Here is an 18,116-nt window from a genome sequence, read left to right as displayed (position 1 = left end):
CCGGGGAGTTCCTGGGGGGCTGTAAATAGCCCAGTTCCCCTTCCGCTCGTTTCGAAAGCGAGAAGGGGAACGTCCCCCCCCGGGACGTTCAAGCAAAAGAACTGGTTGATCGGCGCTGCTGGTACAAAAGCTATTTTTAATGTTATTAAAATCTGTCTCTTCTATAAAATTCTAAAATATCCGGGGCCTCGGCTGCAGGGGTGCGCGCCCTCACGGCGGGGCGCAGCCGGCGTCGGGGGACACCCGGGGCTCCTCCTTGTCGCAGGGGAGCCCGGGGAGCAGCGGGACCTGGGGGCCGCCCTCGAAAAGGGGGATGTGGGGGGCGTAGTGGCCGTGGGGGGCTTGCGGCCGGAGCAGGAGCTGGTGCAGGGTCTCGCCCACCTGCACCAGGCTGTGGGAGAGGAGGTGGAGGTGGGAGACGGTGTCGCTGGCCAGGCTCTCCAGCAGCGCCTGCTGCTGCCGCGACGTCTGCAGGATCTGCACCAGCAGCTGCTGCACGCTCTGCAGCAAGCCCGCCACGCCGCCGCCTGCAGCGACAGCGGGGTCAGGGGCAGCCCACCCTCACCAACGTGCCCAAGGGGGGATCGGGGGGACCCACCTTGCAGGCTCGCGTCCGCTGCCTCTTCGCCCGCTGCCTGCTCGCTCGCAGCGGCCGTCCCGGGGGAGCCGGGGACTGCGGTGGCCGCCGGCAGCGCTCGGTTTCCTCTTCCCATCCCCGGGGACGTCTCACCAGGAAAACCTGCGGCCGGGGGTTGGCACGGAGGGCGCAGCGGGCTCCCGCAGCCCCCTGCTCAGCCCGCCCCCGCTGCCCTGTGCAGGGGAGAGGGCGCAGACTCACCTGCCTTCAGCTCGGCGCTCTCCTCTTTCAGGGCGCCGTGGCAGCCTGCGGGAGAGCGGCGGTCACCGGGGGGTGGCTCCGGCCCCGCGGGGACGCGAGCTCGGTGGCCGGGGCACGCTACTCACCCGGGAGGGGATGGGGAGGGATGCAGCAGCTGGTACCTGCAATGAGAAGCGGGTCAGAGCCTGCTCACGGGGCTGAGAGGGGGAAATCAGGACAAGGAAAGCCTCACATGGGGCGGCCGCGGGGTCGGGCGATGCTCCAGCGACGCGTTCCCCGCGGGCTGCAGGGAGAGAGCAGAGAGGAGACGCGGGGTCTGACGGCACCCGCCGGGGGACGGCATCAGCCCGGGGTCTGCCTCGCTGCCCCGGCCAGCCCGGCGTGCCCTAGCCACAGCTCCCCAGCGCCCTGCGGGGCCTCAAAGCGCCTCACGAGCTAGGAACAAAAGCAGGAGTCACTCACCCACCACTGCAATGCAGCCACCTCCGGGCTGGAAGGCAGCAGCTGCGTAGCGGCGCGCGGCCAGGCTACGCAACAGATTAGGACTGGAAGTGAAGGAGAATCCCACATCCACTTGAAACTGCAGGGGGAATTTAGGGAGACAACGTAATTACCCGGTGCGGACGCTGGCCGGGACGCCGGGGTTCGCTCCCCAGCGCCAGCGGGGCCGGGGGGGGGGATGAAGCAGCAGCCGGGGCTTCCCCGGCGCCGGGCCCTTCTCTGCTCCTGTTTTTGGGGAGGTGTTTCTCCTGTTCCGCCCCGCAGCCCCGATCCCTGCCGGCGAGCCAGCAGGCTCGGGGAACAGCACCCGCTCCCTTTACCTGCCCGCACAGGCCGGGCCCGGGGACGTATCCTGCATCGCCTCGGCACCGTCCGGGTGCGCTGCAGGACGGGGACGCTCCCGGCTCCGGCCCTCACACCCAGTCCCAACTCCTCCGAAGCTCTGCGGCGTGCCGTGCCCCGAGGCCGGCTCCGAGCCGCGGACCCCCCTCCTGCCCCACCCCAGCCGGCCCCAAACCCTCACGCTGCGGGGCTGGTTTGGAGCCATACTTGGGGGGGGGGGGAGAAGTTCCCCAAACCCCATCCGCGAGCATCCCAAGGGGAACACACCACGGTGGGGCCCTCCTGGGATGAAAGGCCCCCCGAGCCCTTTGACCCCCCCATCCCAGCATGCTGGCACAGCCTTGAGTTGTAGCGGTGGCCGTGCAGCCCGGCGCGGCGGGGCAGGACGGTACTTACGGCTCTCCGGCTCGTCCTTTGGGTGCTGCAGTGGCGGTGCCAGCAGCACTGCGGGGGACTCTGCAGCAGCTGGGGTGCAGCGGGCAGAGAACAGCATCAGCAAGGGGGCCCTGAGGGGCGCAGGACACCCCTCACCCAGGACAAGCCCCCCTCCGGCTGCCCCATCCCGCGGGTACCTGGCGGTGCCGGCGAGGTCGGCGAGCGTGCGGCCAGCGACCTGCGCCTCCGGGGGGGGCGGCTTCACCAGCTCTGCAAGGGGAGGAAAAAGCTCAAACCGGGGAGCTACGGACCCCGTGAGACACCGGGGAGCCCACCCAGCCCTGGCACCCACCCGGCAGCCGCCGCTCTCCGAAAACGGGCCGCCCGGCCGCCTTCCAGATGCTCTTCATGGCGCGGTAGTGCGGGGGCAGGCGCGGCGAGTGCCGCCCGGCACGGCGGCGGGTCTCCCGCTCCGAGTGGAAAGCCTGCTTCAGCGCCTTCCACTTGGAGCGGCACTGGGCCACGCTGCGGCCGTAGCCGGCCGCCGCCAGCCCCCGGGAGATCTCCTGCCACAGCGCCTCGTTGGGCCGCGACGTGGAGGCCATCAGCAGGGCGGCCTCCCCTGAGCCTCCCACCAGCGCCAGGAGGCTGCCGACCTCCGCCTGCGTCCAGGCTCGCCCGCGGGGCATGCTGCGGGGCGGCGGGGGGGGGGGGGGGTCCGGGAGGGTGGGTGCCGGGCAGGGCTCAGCCCTGGGGGTCGGCTGTGCGCTCCCCGGGGAGCCCCCTGCACCCGCGATGGGGCTGCACGGGGGGGGCTGCACCGGGGACGGCCGGGAGCTGCGCCGGGAGCTGCGCCGGGAGCTGCACCGGGGGGCACCGGGAGCTGCACCAGGGACCACGGGGGACCACCGGGAGCTGCACCGGGAGCTGCACCGGGAGCTGCACCGGGGACCACCGGGGACCACCGGGAGCTGCACCGGGAGCTGCACCGGGGACCACCGGGGACCACCGGGAGCTGCACCGGGAGCTGCACCGGGGACCACCGGGGACCACCAGGAGCTGCACCGGGAGCTGCACCGGGGACCACCGGGGACCACCGGGAGCTGCACCGGGAGCTGCACCGGGGACCACCGGGGACCACCAGGAGCTGCACCGGGAGCTGCACCGGGGACCACCGGGGACCACCAGGAGCTGCACCGGGAGCTGCACCGGGGACCACCGGGGACCACCAGGAGCTGCACCGGGGACCACCGGGGACCACCGGGAGCTGCACCGGGAGCTGCTGGGAGCAGCCGTGAGCCGCAAGGAGCATGTGCAGCCCCTGGAGTTGCCGCTGGGAAACGTAGTCCTGGCCGTGCCTGCCCTGCCCGGCGGCGGGGTGGGATGAGCATCCCCTGGGGGGGGGGGGGTGCTGCAGGATGCTGCCCCCCAGCCCTGAGGGCACAGCAGGGGTGCCCATCAGGGCAGCCCTCAGGGCGCGGGGAGGGGACGGAGCGCCCCAGCCCCCCGGCTTTCCAGGGCTGCGATGCAGCTGCAGCCCCATGCAAAAGAGGTGGCAGGAACCACCTCTGTGCGCACGGCCCGCCGCTCTGCTGCTCGAGAGCATGCAGAGGCTGGGGACATGGGGACGGTCCCCCTGTGCCCTGACAGTGCTGGGGTCCCCTTGATATGGGATCAGCCTCGACGCGGCCCCGATACACGCCTGAGACAGCGGCCGGCACCGGGGGGCAGGGGGTGCCCCCATGCCGGGGGTCCCGCCTGTCTGGGGTTCCCCTTCTCTCCCTGTGCTGCCACTGCTGGGGCCCCCCAGGGCTGTGACCCAGCTGGTGTCCCTGGGGACCCCTCCGGGAAGTGACGCTTTCCATTTCGTGTCACACTCGGCTGCCAGAGGGGGCCGGGAGGGGGTTGCTGCTCCCCCCTACCTGCGGGGTGCGTGGCCAGAGACCGAGGGAAGGATGGAAGAGGGGGTCACGTACGCAGATCTGCGCTTGCCCCCCGTACCAGGTAACGGCACGCTGCACCCCGCTGTCCCCCCCCTGCCCCCCATCCCTGCCTGCCCCCCAAAATCCAGCAGCCCCTCTGCAGGGCCGTGCCCCCAGCCCTGCTCCCTCCTTGCCCATGCAGGCTGCTCTCGGAGCAGGGGAGGACGCAAGCACTGCACCCCAGCTGCATTGGCACCCCCCCATCACCCCCCCCCCCCCCCCCCGTCTCACTGCTCCTGCTCACACCACTGCTCTGCTGTCCCTGGGGAGCCTGGGGACCCCCATGCCCCCTGCTTGGGGCTCACAGACCTTTGCTGATTTGGGGGTTCTCCCCCCCGACCCCGAGCCCCCAGGACGTGGGGTAATTCCCTCTCTCAGCTCCTCCGCAGCCCGTGAGGCTGCCCTGGCACTGGGCAGCCCTCAGCCTGGGTGTCCTGTCCCTGCTGCTCCTGCTGGTGCAAATCGTCCTCGTCGGCTTGAGCTTCCACTGTGAGTACCCCCCCCCCCGTGCGCCCCCATCCATCCAGCCCCCGAGCTGCGGACCCTCCTGCTCGGGGCTGACGGTGCCGCAGATTTCTGGGCTGTGGGGCGAGTGGGAAAAGCGGTGAGTAAAAATAAAACACCCCTTGCCTGGCCGGCTGGAGCGCCGAAGAGGAAGGAGAGGGGAAAGCGTGGGCTCGAGGACGGCGCCGGGGCATCCCGCTCCATCAGCTGGCCACGGCGTGCAGACAGGACGTGACGCTGGGGCCAAAAGGCAGAAACCTGCCATGTGCTGGGCTCCCGGCCACGGCACAGACCGCGAGGGCTTTGTCCAGCTGGGCTGGCACGGCACCGAGAGAGGGGGATGGCACCCCCTGGGTGCTACTGGCCCCTGGTGGGGACGCTCCTGTGCCTTTCTTCTGTAGATTTAGCCCAGCAGGCGAGCTGTGCCCAGAGAGAGGAGGAGAGCCTCAGCTATGTGCAGCAGTCTTTGCGAGGTAGGAGAGCTTCCAGGCAGGTTCCCGGGCTCCCTGCCCTGGTGGCCTCCCGGCTGCCCCCCGTCACCGCGGTGCTGGGGGCTGGGGACAGCCCCGTCCCGGCCAGCTCTGCAGGATTGTGCTTCTGGTGTGCAGAGAGCTGCCAGTTCTGCCCGGCCGGATGGATAGGGGACGCGGGGCGCTGCTACTACTTCTCCTCTGCCAAGAAGAGCTGGGAGCAGAGCAAAGACGACTGCTGCTCCAGGGGGGCGCAGCTGGTCACCATCCGAGCCAACAGCACCCTGGTGAGTCCGCCCGCCCGCCCCAGCCATCCTGACCCCTCCCCCCCGTGGTCATCGTGTCACGCTGATCACCACCTCAGGGTCCCCCAGTGGTTCCCCAGTCACCGCCAGCATCATTTCAGCTCCCCAACTCCAGCCCCCATGCCCAAAACCCGGCGGGGAGCTGGCGATGCTGTGCCCGAACCGCGCAGCCCCCTGCGTGGCTGGGTGTCCCCGGGGAGCTCACGCTTGTTCCCTCCTGCTCTAGGCTTTCCTGGCACGCGTGACCCATCTGGACATCTTCCACGTGGGGCTGAAGCGGGACAGCTCCAGGTTTGAGTGGAAGTGGCTGGACGGCACCCTGCTGAAGGGGTGAGCCTCGCAGCTTGTCTCCGGCCAGCACTGCTGAAAGCCCAAAACCAGGGCTCCGGGAGGTGACAGGGGGACAGCCAGCCTGCAGGCAGGGACATGATCACCCTCTTGGCCATCCCTCCGCTTCCCAAAGCAGCACGGGGGCATTTTGGGGAAGGGGAGATAACAGGGACACATTCCCCAGTGCCTGCGCCCTGCCTGGGGACGAGCAAGGGCCGGGTGAGGGCCGGGGGGGTCCCCCAAAACTGAGTTCCTGACAAGGTGCATCTGGTGCTGAGCCACCTCAGGAGGTTCCTGGGATCCAAAAAGAGGCTTTCCAAAGCAGGCAGGGGCAGGGTGTGCAGGGATCACAGCCACTTCCTCACCAAGAGGAGGCTGCCAGGGGCACTGCTCCACGGGGAGGGCGAGCTCTGCCCCCCGGCACCCCCACGGCCTCTGCTGCCCCTCTGGAGGAGCTGGGGGTGGGCCAGCCCCTCGCACCCCACTGAGCCCCCCCCTCACCCCGCTCTCCCCTGCAGGCGCCTCCCCCTCCAGCGTTCCAGCAGCTCCTACGTGGCCTGCGGCAGGGTGTCCGGCTCGGGGCTCTCGGCCGGCTCGTGCGGAGAAGCCCACGGCTGGGTCTGCGAGAAGAGCGCGGTCACCCTGCAGTGGCTCCGGTCCTCCATCCCCACCTTCCTCTGGGGGAACACCACCTACACCTGCGTAGGGCCCTAGGACCGCGGCGACAGCCTGGGTGCTCCTACAGCCCTGCCTGACCCAAGCACGGGCACCCCGGGGTGCTGCCTCCTGACCCCTCTGCGTCCCTCCCCGTGGCATCTCTGCGCGTTGCCAATAAACTCTGGCACTCACGCTGTGGCTGGCTTTGGGGGGGAGGGGGGGGGGGGGGGTGAGGGTTGGGGGGCAGAGCCAGCATCGACCCGAGTGTCCCCATGGCCTGGTGGGCACGTGGAGCAGCTTCTGCGTGGGTGCAATGTGTCTCCTCGGGGCTTTGGGCTGCCCGGGGTTTGTCTTTCTCGGGCGGGAGGTGCCCCATGCTGACAGCTCCACATGGACATCCCTGGCTGTGTCTCCAGCACGGGAGGCAGGTGCAGCCCCCTCCTCATTTCTGCCTGACCACTGAGCGGGTGGTGGGATGGGGAAGGAGACATGGCGGGGAGAATGCTCCGGCTGTGGCCAGGGCTCCGGGTGGCCCAGGGTGGCCAAAACGCGCCCAGTGCTGTGCGTAAATGGTGCTGCATGGGGCAGAGCGCACTGCGTGGGATGGAGCGGAGCTGTTTTCCCCTCCCGGAACAGTCCTGCCCGTGAAATAAAAACCACATCTTGCAAATGAAGTGATTACTTCTGCTTTCCTACAAATCAAGAAGTTCCTCCACCTGACGTGCCCTGGGACGCAAGCCGTCACCTGACGGCGGGCAGCAGAGGACCCGAGGTGCCGTGGGTGCCGCATGGCGCACAGCGTGCTCTACGCCGACCTGCGCTTCGCCAAGGGGCCGTGGGGCTGCGGCACGGCCAGCGGGGCGCTGGGGGAAGGTGGGAGCCGCGGGACCCCCGCATTGCCCCGTGCCGGACCCCTGCACACTGCCCCCTGCCTTCCTCCCGCAGCCCCCGGCACGGACGAGGCCGACAGCCCCTACGAGAACGTGGCACCGGGGCCGGCGCCCATGGGGACGGCTGGGGAAGGGACCCGGCACAGCCCAGGTGAGCGCCCGCACGGGGACGGGGATGGGGACGGGGGTCTCGGGGGGGCACCGGGGTCCCCTCCGCGCCCCGGCACCGTGGGTGACGCTGCGGCCGCTCGTGTCTTGCAGGGCGCTGCTCCCGGCGGCGCTGCATCCCCGCGGGGCTGCTGGCAGCCAGCCTGCTGCTGCTGGTGGCCCTGGTGGCCCTGGGGACCTGCTGTGAGTGGGGACGGGCACGGCGGGGGCGGGGGGCTCCGGGCAGGGGCTGGGGGCCGGGGGGAGCCCGGGGCTGGGGTCCGGGGGCGGCGCTGACCCTCACTGGATGCCCCGCGTTGTGCCTGGCTGGGATGCTTCCCAGTGCCTCCATCTGCTTCCCAGTGCCTTCCCAGTGCCCTCCCAGCACCTTCCCAGTGTCTTCCCAGTGCCTCCCATCCCTTCCTACTGATTTCCTTCCCTTTCACCACTTCCCATCACTTCCCAGTGCCTCCCATTTGCTCCCCGTTGCTTCCCATCTCTTCTCACTGTCCCCCATTTTTTCCCATTGCCTTCCCACCGCCCCTCACGGCCTCCCCATTGCCTCCCACTGATTCCCGTTGCCTCCCAATTGAAGTCCCACTCCCTTCCATTGCCACCCCTTCATTCCTGCCACTCCCATAGCTTCCCAATTGTACACCCATCGCCTCCCATCACCTCCCATTGGCTCTCCACCACCTCCCACTGCCTTCCAAGTGATTTCCCACTTCCTCCCATTGTCTCCCATCACCTCCCATCACCTCCCATCACTTCCCATCACCTCCCATCACTCCCCATCACCTCCCATCACCTCCCAGTGCCTTCCCGTTGTCTCCCCACTGCCTCCCTTCCCCTCCACTGCCTTGGCGGTGCCCTGACACCCCACACCCGGCCATGCCCCGCGTCCCACCTCTCCCTGAATCATCCCCAGACTGGCAGGCGACCCGTGAGCTGCGGGACGCGTCCCGGGAGCAGGCGGCCGAGCGCGGCCGCTTCTCGCAGGAGGCGCGGGCGTGGGAGCAGAGCCTGGAGCAGGCGCGCCGGGAGCTGGCGCAGGCGCGCGCGGAGCTGCAGCGAGCGTGGCGAGAGGGCAACAGCAGCCTGCTGGAGCTGGGCAGGCAGGAGGCCGAGCTGGCGCGCGTCTCGGGGGCCCTGGCCGGCGCCGAGAGGGAGCTGCAGGACGTGCAGGGGCGGCTCGAGGCCGGCGAGCGTGCGGCCAGCAGCCTGCGCGCCTGCCTGGACGCAGGTAGGGCCGCGGGGCGGCGGGCACGGGGCGGTGCGGCCGGGGGCTGGCGAGCGCCTGAGCGGTGCCCCCGTCCCCAGACTGCTGCCCCCCGGGCTGGCTGCTCTACCACGGCAAGTGCCTCTTCGTCTCGTCGGAGAAGAAGAGCTGGTGGCAAAGCCTGAACGACTGCGAGGCGAGATCCTCCCAGCTGCTGGTGCACGGCGAGCGGCAGGCATGGGCGCTGCCGGTACGGGGGGGCTGCGCTGGGGAGGGGTTGTCCTCGCTGCCTGCCGCCCCCAGCCCCGTGCCCGTCCTGCTGCGGCACGGCCCCGGCTCTGCCGGGCGTGGGGCAGGCCCTGACGGCCTCTCTCCCGCAGCCTTTCCTGCACGCAGGCGGCACCAAGTACTGGGTCGAGCAGAGGACCAAAAATCCTTTGTGGATGGAGAAGCAGTTTGAGAAGTGAGTCGGCCAAGCTGCCCCATTGCACCTCACCCTGATGGGCCAGCCCGGGGACCGATGCTCAGGCAGGGGCTGCTCTGGCCTGCCTGGTGCTGGCAGCGGGCTGGGGACACGGTGGCACGTGCCACCCTGTCCCCTCTCACGTGCTCCTTCCCTTCTAGGTACAAGTGGTCTTTTGAATGCACACTGGTGGTCTCTGGGAAGGTAGAGCGCACATACTGCTCCTGGGCTTATCATTGGATCTGCGAGCAGCCCCCAAAGCTGAGCAACCTGTCCGAGATCTTCTCTCCTCTCCTGGCTGGGGGGTGACCCTGGCACCCCCTCTCTCTGGGGACATAGGTTGGGAACGAAGGTGTTGGGCATGTAAAGGATGACTTGTGGAGAAGAGCCTGGCTTTCTGAGTTTCACTCCCGCTGATGCTCACAGCCCCCTGCCCTCCTTTCCTGGCTCTCAATGAGCACGTAGCAAGCCCTGCTCTCACCTGCTGCATGGCAGGCACCTCTTGCACCTTCTGAACCTGGCTGTGACGGTGCCATTGGTGTCCCCAACCTGATCCCCCTTGGGGAGTCCCTTGGCTTTATCGCCTGCTCCATCGCTGGCTGTCGATGACTTGGGATTTGCCAAGGAGAGGTGGCACCTGCCCAGCCTGCCTGCCTGCCACCATGGGGAGCGCTGGGCTGGGGACACGGGGACAGCAACGTGGGCCTTTCACCGTGACCCTTCAGGGCTGGGGCACTGAGAAATTGGCTGGTGGGAACAGGAGAGCAGGCGGCCGTGCTGGATGGGCCCAGGGGACCCACAAGGAGGGGGCTGTGCAGGACTCTTTGCGGTGGCAGCGCCCAAGGGCACTGTGGTGCTGTGGTGGCTGGAGCTCAGGGGAGGCCCCTGGGCTGCCCAGGACCAGCCAGACACGCACGGACACAGCAAGTCCTCATTTCTCACGGAGCTGAGCTCGCGGGGCACCTCACGGCTCATCTCTTCCAGCTTCACCACGCTGTGGCCCGGCTCCACCAGCATCCTTCCACGCCTCTCCTCTCTCAGGAGGTGCCTAGGTCCAGGTCCAAAGTGGTCCTCACCTCCACCACCTCTCTGGAGCGGCCTTTTCCCAAAACCACTGAGCGAGCAGGGAGGGTCAGCACTATCTCCTGGCTCCCTCATTGTCCCCCAGGCTGTCCCCCCTCGCTGGTCCCACCACGGTCTTTGAGATCTTCCCCCCCAAGTGTCAGAGCTCTCCTCTTTCTTCCCTCATGTTCCCAATCCTCTCCCATCCCTCCCAGGATCCTCACTGCACCCCCATTTCCTCCTATGGCCTCAGGGCTCCCCCATTTTCCCCTCATGGCCTCAGGGCCCCCCTCTGCACCCCCATTTCCCCCGACATCTCGGGGCTTCCCAGCTGTTTCTCAGGATGACGCTGCACCTTCCCCAGGGACTGTGACGGGAGGCTGGCCAGGGCACATGGGGACACAAGCGTGGGTCTGAGGGGCAGGAGCAGGGTGGTACGGGTGCGTGCATGCGTGAGAGAGAGGGGAATAAGGTCTATATTCCATAAGCCTTGCTTTAAAATACAGACAGCCCATCTTCCCAGCGCTTTGCCATGCGGCGGAGGCGATGTGTGCACGGTGGGGGGAGTGTTTCTGGGGGCACCCCCGGCTCCTGTCCCCGCATCCTGTGACGGAGAGGGGGTGGTAGCGTGGTCACTCCTCGTCCAGGAGAGATGCGAGGGCCTTGGACATGCTGCTCAGCCTCGGGGGCTGCTCGCAGATCCACTGGTGGAGCCTCCTGCACGCCAACCTCTCGATGCCCTTGGCCGCTGACAGCGAGCACTTGTCAGTGTAAGCGTGCCTAGGAGGGAAGGCGCGGTTCAGAGGGGCAGGGGCAGTGTCCCCACCAAAACCGTCTCTTCCCGTGGTTGCTGGCATTGGTAAAACCCCTCCGGGAGCCAAGCAGAGGAGGTTTTGCCAGGCTCTGGGCACTTGGTGCTTCGTGTGCCCCCGGGATGCGCATCCCCGCTTGGGGAACAGGCACGGCAAACCACAAACGTGCTCTGCCTGAGGTGCTTTGGGGCATCCTTCCAAGGAGGCTCTCATGGGGGGAAGTGGCACCTCCTGGGCATGGTTAACAGGGAAACCTGCAGGCCTGGTGCCCGTGCAAGGGATGGCTGTATTTACGTGTCATACAGCACGCTGTCCTGCCGCATGACCAACCCGGTAGCGCTGGAAATCTCCTCCTCCACCCAGTACTTGGTGCCGCCTGTGTGCAGGAAAGGCTGCGGGAGAGAGGCCGTCAGGGCCTGCCCCACGCCCGGCAGAGCCGGGGCCGTGCCGCAGGAGGACGGGCACGGGGCTGGGGGCGGCAGGCAGCGAGGACAACCCCTCCCCAGCGCAGCCCCCCCCGTACCGGCAGCGCCCATGCCTGCCGCTCGCCGTGCACCAGCAGCTGGGAGGATCTCGCCTCGCAGTCGTTCAGGCTTTGCCACCAGCTCTTCTTCTCCGACGAGACGAAGAGGCACTTGCCGTGGTAGAGCAGCCAGCCCGGGGGGCAGCAGTCTGGGGACGGGGGCACCGCTCAGGCGCTCGCCAGCCCCCGGCCGCACCGCCCCGTGCCCGCCGCCCCGCGGCCCTACCTGCGTCCAGGCAGGCGCGCAGGCTGCTGGCCGCACGCTCGCCGGCCTCGAGCCGCCCCTGCACGTCCTGCAGCTCCCTCTCGGCGCCGGCCAGGGCCCCCGAGACGCGCGCCAGCTCGGCCTCCTGCCTGCCCAGCTCCAGCAGGCTGCTGTTGCCCTCTCGCCACGCTCGCTGCAGCTCCGCGCGCGCCTGCGCCAGCTCCCGGCGCGCCTGCTCCAGGCTCTGCTCCCACGCCCGCGCCTCCTGCGAGAAGCGGCCGCGCTCGGCCGCCTGCTCCCGGGACGCGTCCCGCAGCTCACGGGTCGCCTGCCAGTCTGGGGATGATTCAGGGAGAGGTGGGACGCGGGGCATGGCCGGGTGTGGGGTGTCAGGGCACCGCCAAGGCAGTGGAGGGGAAGGGAGGCAGTGGGGAGACAATGGGAAGGCACTGGGAGGTGATGGGAGGTGATGGAAGACAATGGGAGACAATGGGAGGAAGTGGGAAACCACCTGGAAGGCAGTGGGAGGTGGTGGAGAGCCAATGGGAGGAAATAGGGAGGCGATGGGAGGCATTGGGAAGGCAGTGAGAGGTGTTGGGAAGTAAATTCAAAGTCAATGGGAGGCAATAGGGAGGCAAGGGGGGGTGAGTGGGAATGCAATTGGGGGGCAATCGGACGTGCTATGAATGAAGGGGAGGCAATGGAAGGGAGTGGGACTTCAATTGGGAGGCAATGGGAATCAGTGGGAGGCAATGGGGAGGCAATGGGGAACAGTGGGAAGAGATGGGAAGAAATGGGGAGCAAATGGGAGGCACTGGGAAGCGGTGATGGAAGGGAACGGAATCAGTGGGAAGGGATGGGAGGTAATGGGAGGGAGATGGGAAAGCACGGGGAAGGCACTGGGAAGGCACTGGAAAGCAGATGGAGGCACTGGGAATGCACTGAGAAGGTGTTGGGAAGGCGCTGGGAAGGAAATGGGAAGCAGATGGAGGCACTGCAGAGGCAATGGGAAGGTGTTAGGAAGGCACTGGGAAGGCACTGGGAAGCAGATGGAGGCACTGGGAAGCATCCCAGCCAGGCACAACGCGGGGCATCCAGTGAGGGGCAGCGCCGCCCCCGGACCCCAGCCCCGGGCTCCCGCCGGCCCCCAGCCCCTGCCCGGAGCCCCCCGCCCCCGCCGTGCCCGTCCCCACTCACAGCAGGTCCCCAGGGCCACCAGGGCCACCAGCAGCAGCAGGCTGGCTGCCAGCAGCCCCGCGGGGATGCAGCGCCGCCGGGAGCAGCGCCCTGCAAGACACGAGCGGCCGCGGCGTCACCCACGGTGCCGGGGCGCGGAGGGGACCCCGGTGCCCCCCCGAGACCCCCGTCCCCATCCCCGTCCCCGTGCAGGCGCTCACCTGGGCTGTGCCGGGTCCCTTCCCCAGCCGTCCCCGCAGGCGCCGGCCCCGGTGCCACGTTCTCGTAGGGGCTGTCGGCCTCGTCCATGCCGGGGGCTGCGGGAGGAAGGCAGGGGGCAGTGTGCAGGGGTCCGGCACGGGGCAATGCGGGGGTCCCGCGGCTCCCACCTTCCCCCAGCGCCCCGCTGGCCGTGCCGCAGCCCCACGGCCCCTTGGCGAAGCGCAGGTCGGCGTAGAGCACGCTGTGCGCCATGCGGCACCCGCGGCACCTCGGGTCCTCTGCTGCCATAAAGGAGAAGTGAGGCCGGCGCTCGCAGAAGCAGAAGCTGGCTGTGAGCTGTGGCAGATGGGACCAGCGAGGCACGGCCTCAGGGACCGGCCCCCTGCCGTGGCCCCGGCACCGCCAGCACGTCCCCTCCCACGCCCCGAGAGCCGTCACGGTCCCCTGGGTGCACGGCAGCTCTCGGGCAGCGGTTTTTGGGGGCACGGGCGGAGCAGAGGTGGGCCCAAATTCCTGGTGCTTGGGGAGAGCCTCCTCTTGCTCCTTCTCTGTCCTGACATCCATCTCTCCATACTTCAGAGGCCTCTCCTCCAGGGAATGGGGAGAGTCACAGCCAGCTTCAGGGGGTCCAAGGAGGAGTCTGCAGAGCCAAAGCTGCAGCAGCTTCCCCCCAGCCTTCAGCAAGGAGATGGAGCACGTCCTGCGGGGCACGTGGTGACCGGGGGGACACAACGCTGGCCGAGTGGGATTTGCCAAGGAGCACTGGGAACAAGTGCCCCCATGGGCTGGGGACCTGGGGACAGCAACGGGGGACTTGTACCGTGACCCTTCAGGGCTGGGACACGGAGAGATTGGCTGGTGGGAACAGGAGAGCAAGCGGCCGTGCTGGATGGGCTGGGGGGACCTGGGACAAATGTCCTGGCACAAATGCCCATCACAAATGCCCATCACAAATGCCCTGGGGGTGGCTGGAGGGACACCAGGGTCCCAGCCCTCCCCAGGAGCCCCTGGGGAGTGACGAGGTGCAGGAGCTCAAGGTGCCACCCGGAGCCCCCTTCAGGTGCCATCAGGGCGAACGCTTCCACCCCTGCGATGCTCAGACCCCCTGCCTGGGGGTGCGCTGCCTCACCCAGTCCTGCTCAGGGGATTTGGGTCTCCCTCAGCCCGCCGAGCCGCAGGGCTCAGCCCCACACCGCCGTGCACCCAGGGGACTGTGACGGCTCTCGGGGCGTGGGAGGGGACGTGCTGGCGGTGCTGGGGCTGCGGGGAGGGGGCCGGTCCCCGCGGCCGTGCCTCGCTGGTCCCATCTGCCACATCTCGCAGCCAACTTCTGCTTCTGCGAGCGCCGGCCTCACTTCTCCTTTGCACCCCGAGACGGGCGAGCGCCAGGCAGCGGGGCCACCCCACAGAGCCGGGTGGGAGCCAGCAGGGATCGGGACTTGCCCAGCACCTTCCCGCATGGCACAGAGCGTGCTCTACGCCGACCTGCGCTTCGCCAAGGGGCCAGGGGGCCGCGGCACGGCCAGCCAGGCGCTGGAGGCAGGTGAGAGCTGCGGGACCCCCGCATTGCCCTGTGCTGTGCCCAGCTCCATCATCTCCATGCTCCCTGCCTTCCTCCCGCAGCCCTTGGCATGGACGAGGCCGAGAGCCCCTACGAGAACATGGCATCGGGGCCGGCGCCCGCGGGGCCGGCTGGGGAAGGGGCCCTGGAAAGCCCAGGTGAGAGCCCAAACGGGGACGGGGCACCCAGGGAGGCCCTGCTGTGGGCAGTGGGTGGTGCTTCAGGGTGCTCCCCATCTCCCCTCGGAGAGATGAGGCGCCCACGCCGTGCCGCCCGTGCCACCCTGCTGCCAGCGCGGGGCTGGCCCGGGGAGGCGGGCGGTGGCGGTGGGTGATGCTCGCGGCTCCTCGTGTCTTGCAGGGCCCTGCTCCCGGCGGCGCTGCATCTCTGCGGGGCTGCTGGTCACCTGCCTGCTGCTGCTGGTGGCTGCCGTGGTCCTGGGGGCCTGTTGTGAGTGGGGATGGGGTCGTACTGAGGCATGGGGACGGGGGAGATGGGACGGGTTGGGTGCCCCGGGCAGATATCAGACCGTGTACGTGTCTGTGGGTCCCCCTGCCCTGTCTGCCCCAAGCTGGCCAATGTCCCTCTCGCAACCTGGGCATCTCCCTCAACAATTTTCTTGTTCTCCTTTCCCTCTCCTGCCCCTGCCCTGCTCTCCCTGCTCCCTCCCCATCCCACCCAGCCCTGCCCTCCCCTGCCAGCTCCAGGCTTCCCTGCCTCCCCCATCCCTTCCCACCCAGCGGGGACACCTCCCTGCCCTGACACCCCACACCTGTGCTGTCCCAACCTTGCATCCCACCTCTCCCTGAATCATCCCCAGACTGGCAGGCGACCCGTGAGCTGCGGGACGCGTCCCGGGAGCAGGCGGCCGAGCGCGGCCGCTTCTCGCAGGAGGCGCGGGCGTGGGAGCAGAGCCTGGAGCAGGCGCGCCGGGAGCTGGCGCAGGCACGCGCGGAGCTGCAGCGAGCGTGGCGAGAGGGCAACAGCAGCCTGCTGGAGCTGGGCAGGCAGGAGGCCGAGCTGGCGCGCGTCTCGGGGGCCCTGGCCGGCGCCGAGAGGGAGCTGCAGGACGTGCAGGGGAGGCTCAACACCAGCGAGAGCACCGTGACCCTGCTGCGCTCCTGCACGGCTATAGGTATGGTCATGGAACAGCCCCAGCACCTCTGGGTGGCCTCAGCATCGAGGCACGGATGCTGGGTTTTGGGGGATGTGGTGCCACCCCTCCTCCCCCAGCATCTGCAGCCTGGCAGGCGCCTGAGCAGTGCCCCCGTCCCCAGACTGCTGCCCCTCGGGCTGGCTGCTCTACCGTGGCAAGTGCCTCTTCGTCTCGTCGGAGAAGAAGACGTGGGATGACAGCAGAACGGAGTGTGAGAATAAATACTCTCAGCTCCTGATCACCAAGTCCTGGAGTCGCTGGACAGTGCCGGTATGGAGCGGTAGCCAAGGGCTGGGGCACTCCAGGGGCATCGGACGGCACGGGGTCGGAGCGGGGCACCAGGGCCGGTCAGCTTTGGTGGGGAGATGAAGAACTCGCGGCCTCCAAACACCACGGAAAAGGCGCAAAAAAGACCCTTTTGCTCCTTCCCCAGAGCTTCCTGAAGAATGCGGACACCGTGTACTGGATCGGGCTGCAGAAGACCAGCTTCCCCTGGTACGACTACGGCTGGCTGGAGGAAGGGGAGCCGGACAGCGACGGGATCACGGATGCCTGGTTCTGGGTGGACGGCTCGCTTTACGACAGGTACCCACAGCACGGCCGGGCTAACACCCCCTGCCCGGACCCCTACTCCTGCAGCGAGGCCTTGGGAAACAGGTTAATTCATACCGGTACCCAGCAGTGTGCTGAGATGCTGGGACCCCATGCAGAGGGAAAGCCAAGCCCTGGGGGGGTGGGGTGGGGTGGGGGGGTCTCATGCAAGCAGGAGGCAGCGAGAGGGGACAAAAGGAACCGCAGGCTTTATTTGGGATCCAGACGAAGCGTTTGAGCACCACCCCTATCTCCCACATGCCTCCTCGGTCATCCTCGAGGGGAAATCAGAGCTTCCCGCCCGCGGGGGCCCGGGGCTCCTCCCCGCCACGTGCGTCTCACCACCGCTTCCTCCTGCGGTGTCTGAAACCGGTGGGGAGGAACGGCTCCGTCTGGCCAGGTGCCCGGCCCCTGCCCATTGCATCCTCGGGGAGCACCGGGCTTTCCCCGCCGCCCCAAAATGCTGCTGTTGCTGGCCATCGGCAGGCTCAGCGGCGGCCAGATGGGGCCACGGTAGCCCCGACGTGGTGCTTGTCCATCCAGGCCGTGGCAGTCGAAGCTGAACGGGTCCTGTGCCGTAATCAGCCGCGGGAACATCAAGCCGGCGCCGTGCAAGGCTCCAGATGACCTGCATCTCTGGATCTGCGAGAAGGCGGCGGGGCCGAGCTCCCCTTTCGGGTGATGGGTGGTGGCTGCTGGCCACGGTGAGCTCAGCCCCCGGGGTTTGTGAGGAGGGCAGGCGAAGGGGGAAAAACGGGGGGAAACCCCATCCCTGGGAGCCAGCCGCTGAGCACATCCCCCTCTGCCTTCCCTCGCAGAACCCGCACCCCTCTGCTTCAGCCCTGCTGCACCCCACGACGGAGCCTGCCCCATGCGCATCAGCCCCCTCCTGTGCTGCGGAGCCCTGCCCGACCCCAAACGAGGTGCTCGAGCGGGGCAGCACGTCCCCAAACGCCAGCCCCATGCCCCCAAGAGCGAGCCCCCGTGGCCAGCGCCGCCACCGTGCAGTAGCCCCAGCCCTGAGGCTGGAGCAGGGGATAGCACGGCGGCACCTGCCTCCGCCACGGTGCCCACCCCACTTTTAGGCTTTTAGGATGGCCGCAGCTTTCAGGCAGCCCATGGAAAGCCACGGAGCCCAAGGATGGAGCCATCACCAGCACTGGCATTTAGGATTTTTCCTGCTAATTAGGGAGTAGAGCAGTGACCTTTAGGATCGCACCGTTTTGATAGCAAAAGCAGCGCCAGCGCTCGCAGTGGATGGACACGAGACAAGTCACCGGGGATTTAAATAGCTGCTACACGTGCAACATGGCCCTGATTTACGTTCAGCCTGGCAAGAGCAGAGGAAGTCATGTTCAACCAGGCAAAGATGCTCTGAGTTTATTATCGGGCCGTGCGTGCCATTTATAGCCAATTAATTGGTATGTAAATCACTCTGTTTGAAGAGCACAGGGCTGTTACAGGCGGGCGTTTTGGAGGTGCACGTGTCACTCCTCTGTCTTGTCCACTGGCTGAACCCACTTTGTAGCAAATAAAGAGCTTGTCTGCTGATTGCCTCTGCCTTTACCACTCCGAAACAGACTCCAGGGCACCAACCCAACGATCCCAAACCAGAAACTGGAATTTCACCAAAGCTGCCCCAACTGAGGTGGCCACTTTGGGGACACTCAGCCAGGGCTGACTCGTCCTGCCAGCCCCCAAGGGACACGGCCAGACCATGTCCCTGTCGCCCTCGAGGTCCGGGCTCCCCACCCCGCTCAGCGCACCCCAGAGACACAAGCGGCA

At 68.0% G+C, this 18,116-nt stretch overlaps 5 protein-coding genes across 10 annotated transcripts; 3 read left to right on the top strand and 2 right to left on the bottom strand.

Annotated features, from left to right (window-relative positions):
• Positions 1 to 116: 116 nt before the first annotated feature.
• On the bottom strand, positions 117 to 3,800 carry LOC121061762 (SKI family transcriptional corepressor 2-like). Its single transcript, XM_040541093.1, has 10 exons — positions 3,755 to 3,800; positions 2,409 to 2,799; positions 2,254 to 2,326; positions 2,078 to 2,146; positions 1,301 to 1,418; positions 1,071 to 1,121; positions 964 to 999; positions 839 to 883; positions 599 to 739; positions 117 to 527 (listed from the first exon to the last, which is right to left on the bottom strand). The coding sequence occupies exons 1-10, from the start codon at positions 3,798 to 3,800 to the stop codon at positions 211 to 213; spliced, it is 1,287 nt and encodes a 428-aa protein (XP_040397027.1). The 3' UTR covers positions 117 to 210.
• LOC121061448 (killer cell lectin-like receptor subfamily B member 1B allele A) lies at positions 3,331 to 6,515 on the top strand. 2 transcript variants are annotated; one of them, XM_040540299.1, is made up of 6 exons: positions 3,333 to 4,060; positions 4,417 to 4,527; positions 4,944 to 5,015; positions 5,151 to 5,299; positions 5,544 to 5,647; positions 6,166 to 6,515. In XM_040540299.1, the coding sequence occupies exons 1-6, from the start codon at positions 3,799 to 3,801 to the stop codon at positions 6,359 to 6,361; spliced, it is 894 nt and encodes a 297-aa protein (XP_040396233.1). In that variant the 5' UTR covers positions 3,333 to 3,798; the 3' UTR covers positions 6,362 to 6,515. The 2 variants fall into 2 exon arrangements, with proteins under 2 accessions (XP_040396234.1, XP_040396233.1); XM_040540300.1 differs by lacking the exon at positions 4,417 to 4,527 and having other exon boundaries at positions 3,331 to 4,060.
• A 66-nt stretch (positions 6,516 to 6,581) lies between these two features.
• LOC121061446 (B-cell differentiation antigen CD72-like) lies at positions 6,582 to 9,408 on the top strand. Of its 2 annotated transcripts, XM_040540298.1 has the most exons (7): positions 6,582 to 7,177; positions 7,250 to 7,345; positions 7,456 to 7,545; positions 8,270 to 8,584; positions 8,662 to 8,810; positions 8,941 to 9,023; positions 9,185 to 9,408. In XM_040540298.1, the coding sequence occupies exons 1-7, from the start codon at positions 7,093 to 7,095 to the stop codon at positions 9,330 to 9,332; spliced, it is 966 nt and encodes a 321-aa protein (XP_040396232.1). In that variant the 5' UTR covers positions 6,582 to 7,092; the 3' UTR covers positions 9,333 to 9,408. The 2 variants fall into 2 exon arrangements, with proteins under 2 accessions (XP_040396232.1, XP_040396231.1); XM_040540297.1 differs by having other exon boundaries at positions 6,584 to 7,345.
• Positions 9,409 to 9,529: 121 nt separating this feature from the next.
• On the bottom strand, positions 9,530 to 13,342 carry LOC121061444 (B-cell differentiation antigen CD72-like). 3 transcript variants are annotated; one of them, XM_040540292.1, is made up of 7 exons: positions 13,191 to 13,342; positions 13,023 to 13,118; positions 12,823 to 12,912; positions 11,647 to 11,961; positions 11,421 to 11,569; positions 11,192 to 11,289; positions 9,530 to 10,865 (listed from the first exon to the last, which is right to left on the bottom strand). In XM_040540292.1, exons 1-7 carry the CDS (start codon positions 13,309 to 13,311, stop codon positions 10,718 to 10,720), a joined length of 1,017 nt encoding a protein of 338 aa, XP_040396226.1. In that variant the 5' UTR covers positions 13,312 to 13,342; the 3' UTR covers positions 9,530 to 10,717. The 3 variants fall into 3 exon arrangements, with proteins under 3 accessions (XP_040396226.1, XP_040396225.1, XP_040396227.1); XM_040540291.1 differs by having other exon boundaries at positions 13,023 to 13,340; XM_040540293.1 differs by lacking the exon at positions 11,192 to 11,289 and having other exon boundaries at positions 10,722 to 10,865; positions 13,023 to 13,340.
• Positions 13,343 to 13,419: 77 nt separating this feature from the next.
• LOC121061445 (B-cell differentiation antigen CD72-like) lies at positions 13,420 to 18,002 on the top strand. 2 transcript variants are annotated; one of them, XM_040540296.1, is made up of 9 exons: positions 13,420 to 13,522; positions 13,603 to 14,566; positions 14,647 to 14,742; positions 14,945 to 15,034; positions 15,405 to 15,719; positions 15,862 to 16,010; positions 16,174 to 16,325; positions 16,875 to 17,035; positions 17,150 to 18,002. In XM_040540296.1, exons 2-8 carry the CDS (start codon positions 13,951 to 13,953, stop codon positions 17,011 to 17,013), a joined length of 1,557 nt encoding a protein of 518 aa, XP_040396230.1. In that variant the 5' UTR covers positions 13,420 to 13,522; positions 13,603 to 13,950; the 3' UTR covers positions 17,014 to 17,035; positions 17,150 to 18,002. The 2 variants fall into 2 exon arrangements, with proteins under 2 accessions (XP_040396230.1, XP_040396229.1); XM_040540295.1 differs by having other exon boundaries at positions 13,420 to 14,566.
• The last annotated feature ends 114 nt before the right edge of the window (positions 18,003 to 18,116 follow it).

Source organism: Cygnus olor, chromosome Z, assembly GCF_009769625.2.
Source record: "Cygnus olor isolate bCygOlo1 chromosome Z, bCygOlo1.pri.v2, whole genome shotgun sequence".
NCBI lineage: Eukaryota > Metazoa > Chordata > Aves > Anseriformes > Anatidae > Cygnus > Cygnus olor.
The sequence above is the reverse complement of the archived record's forward strand: the minus strand, read 5'-3'. Positions and strand labels throughout refer to the sequence as shown.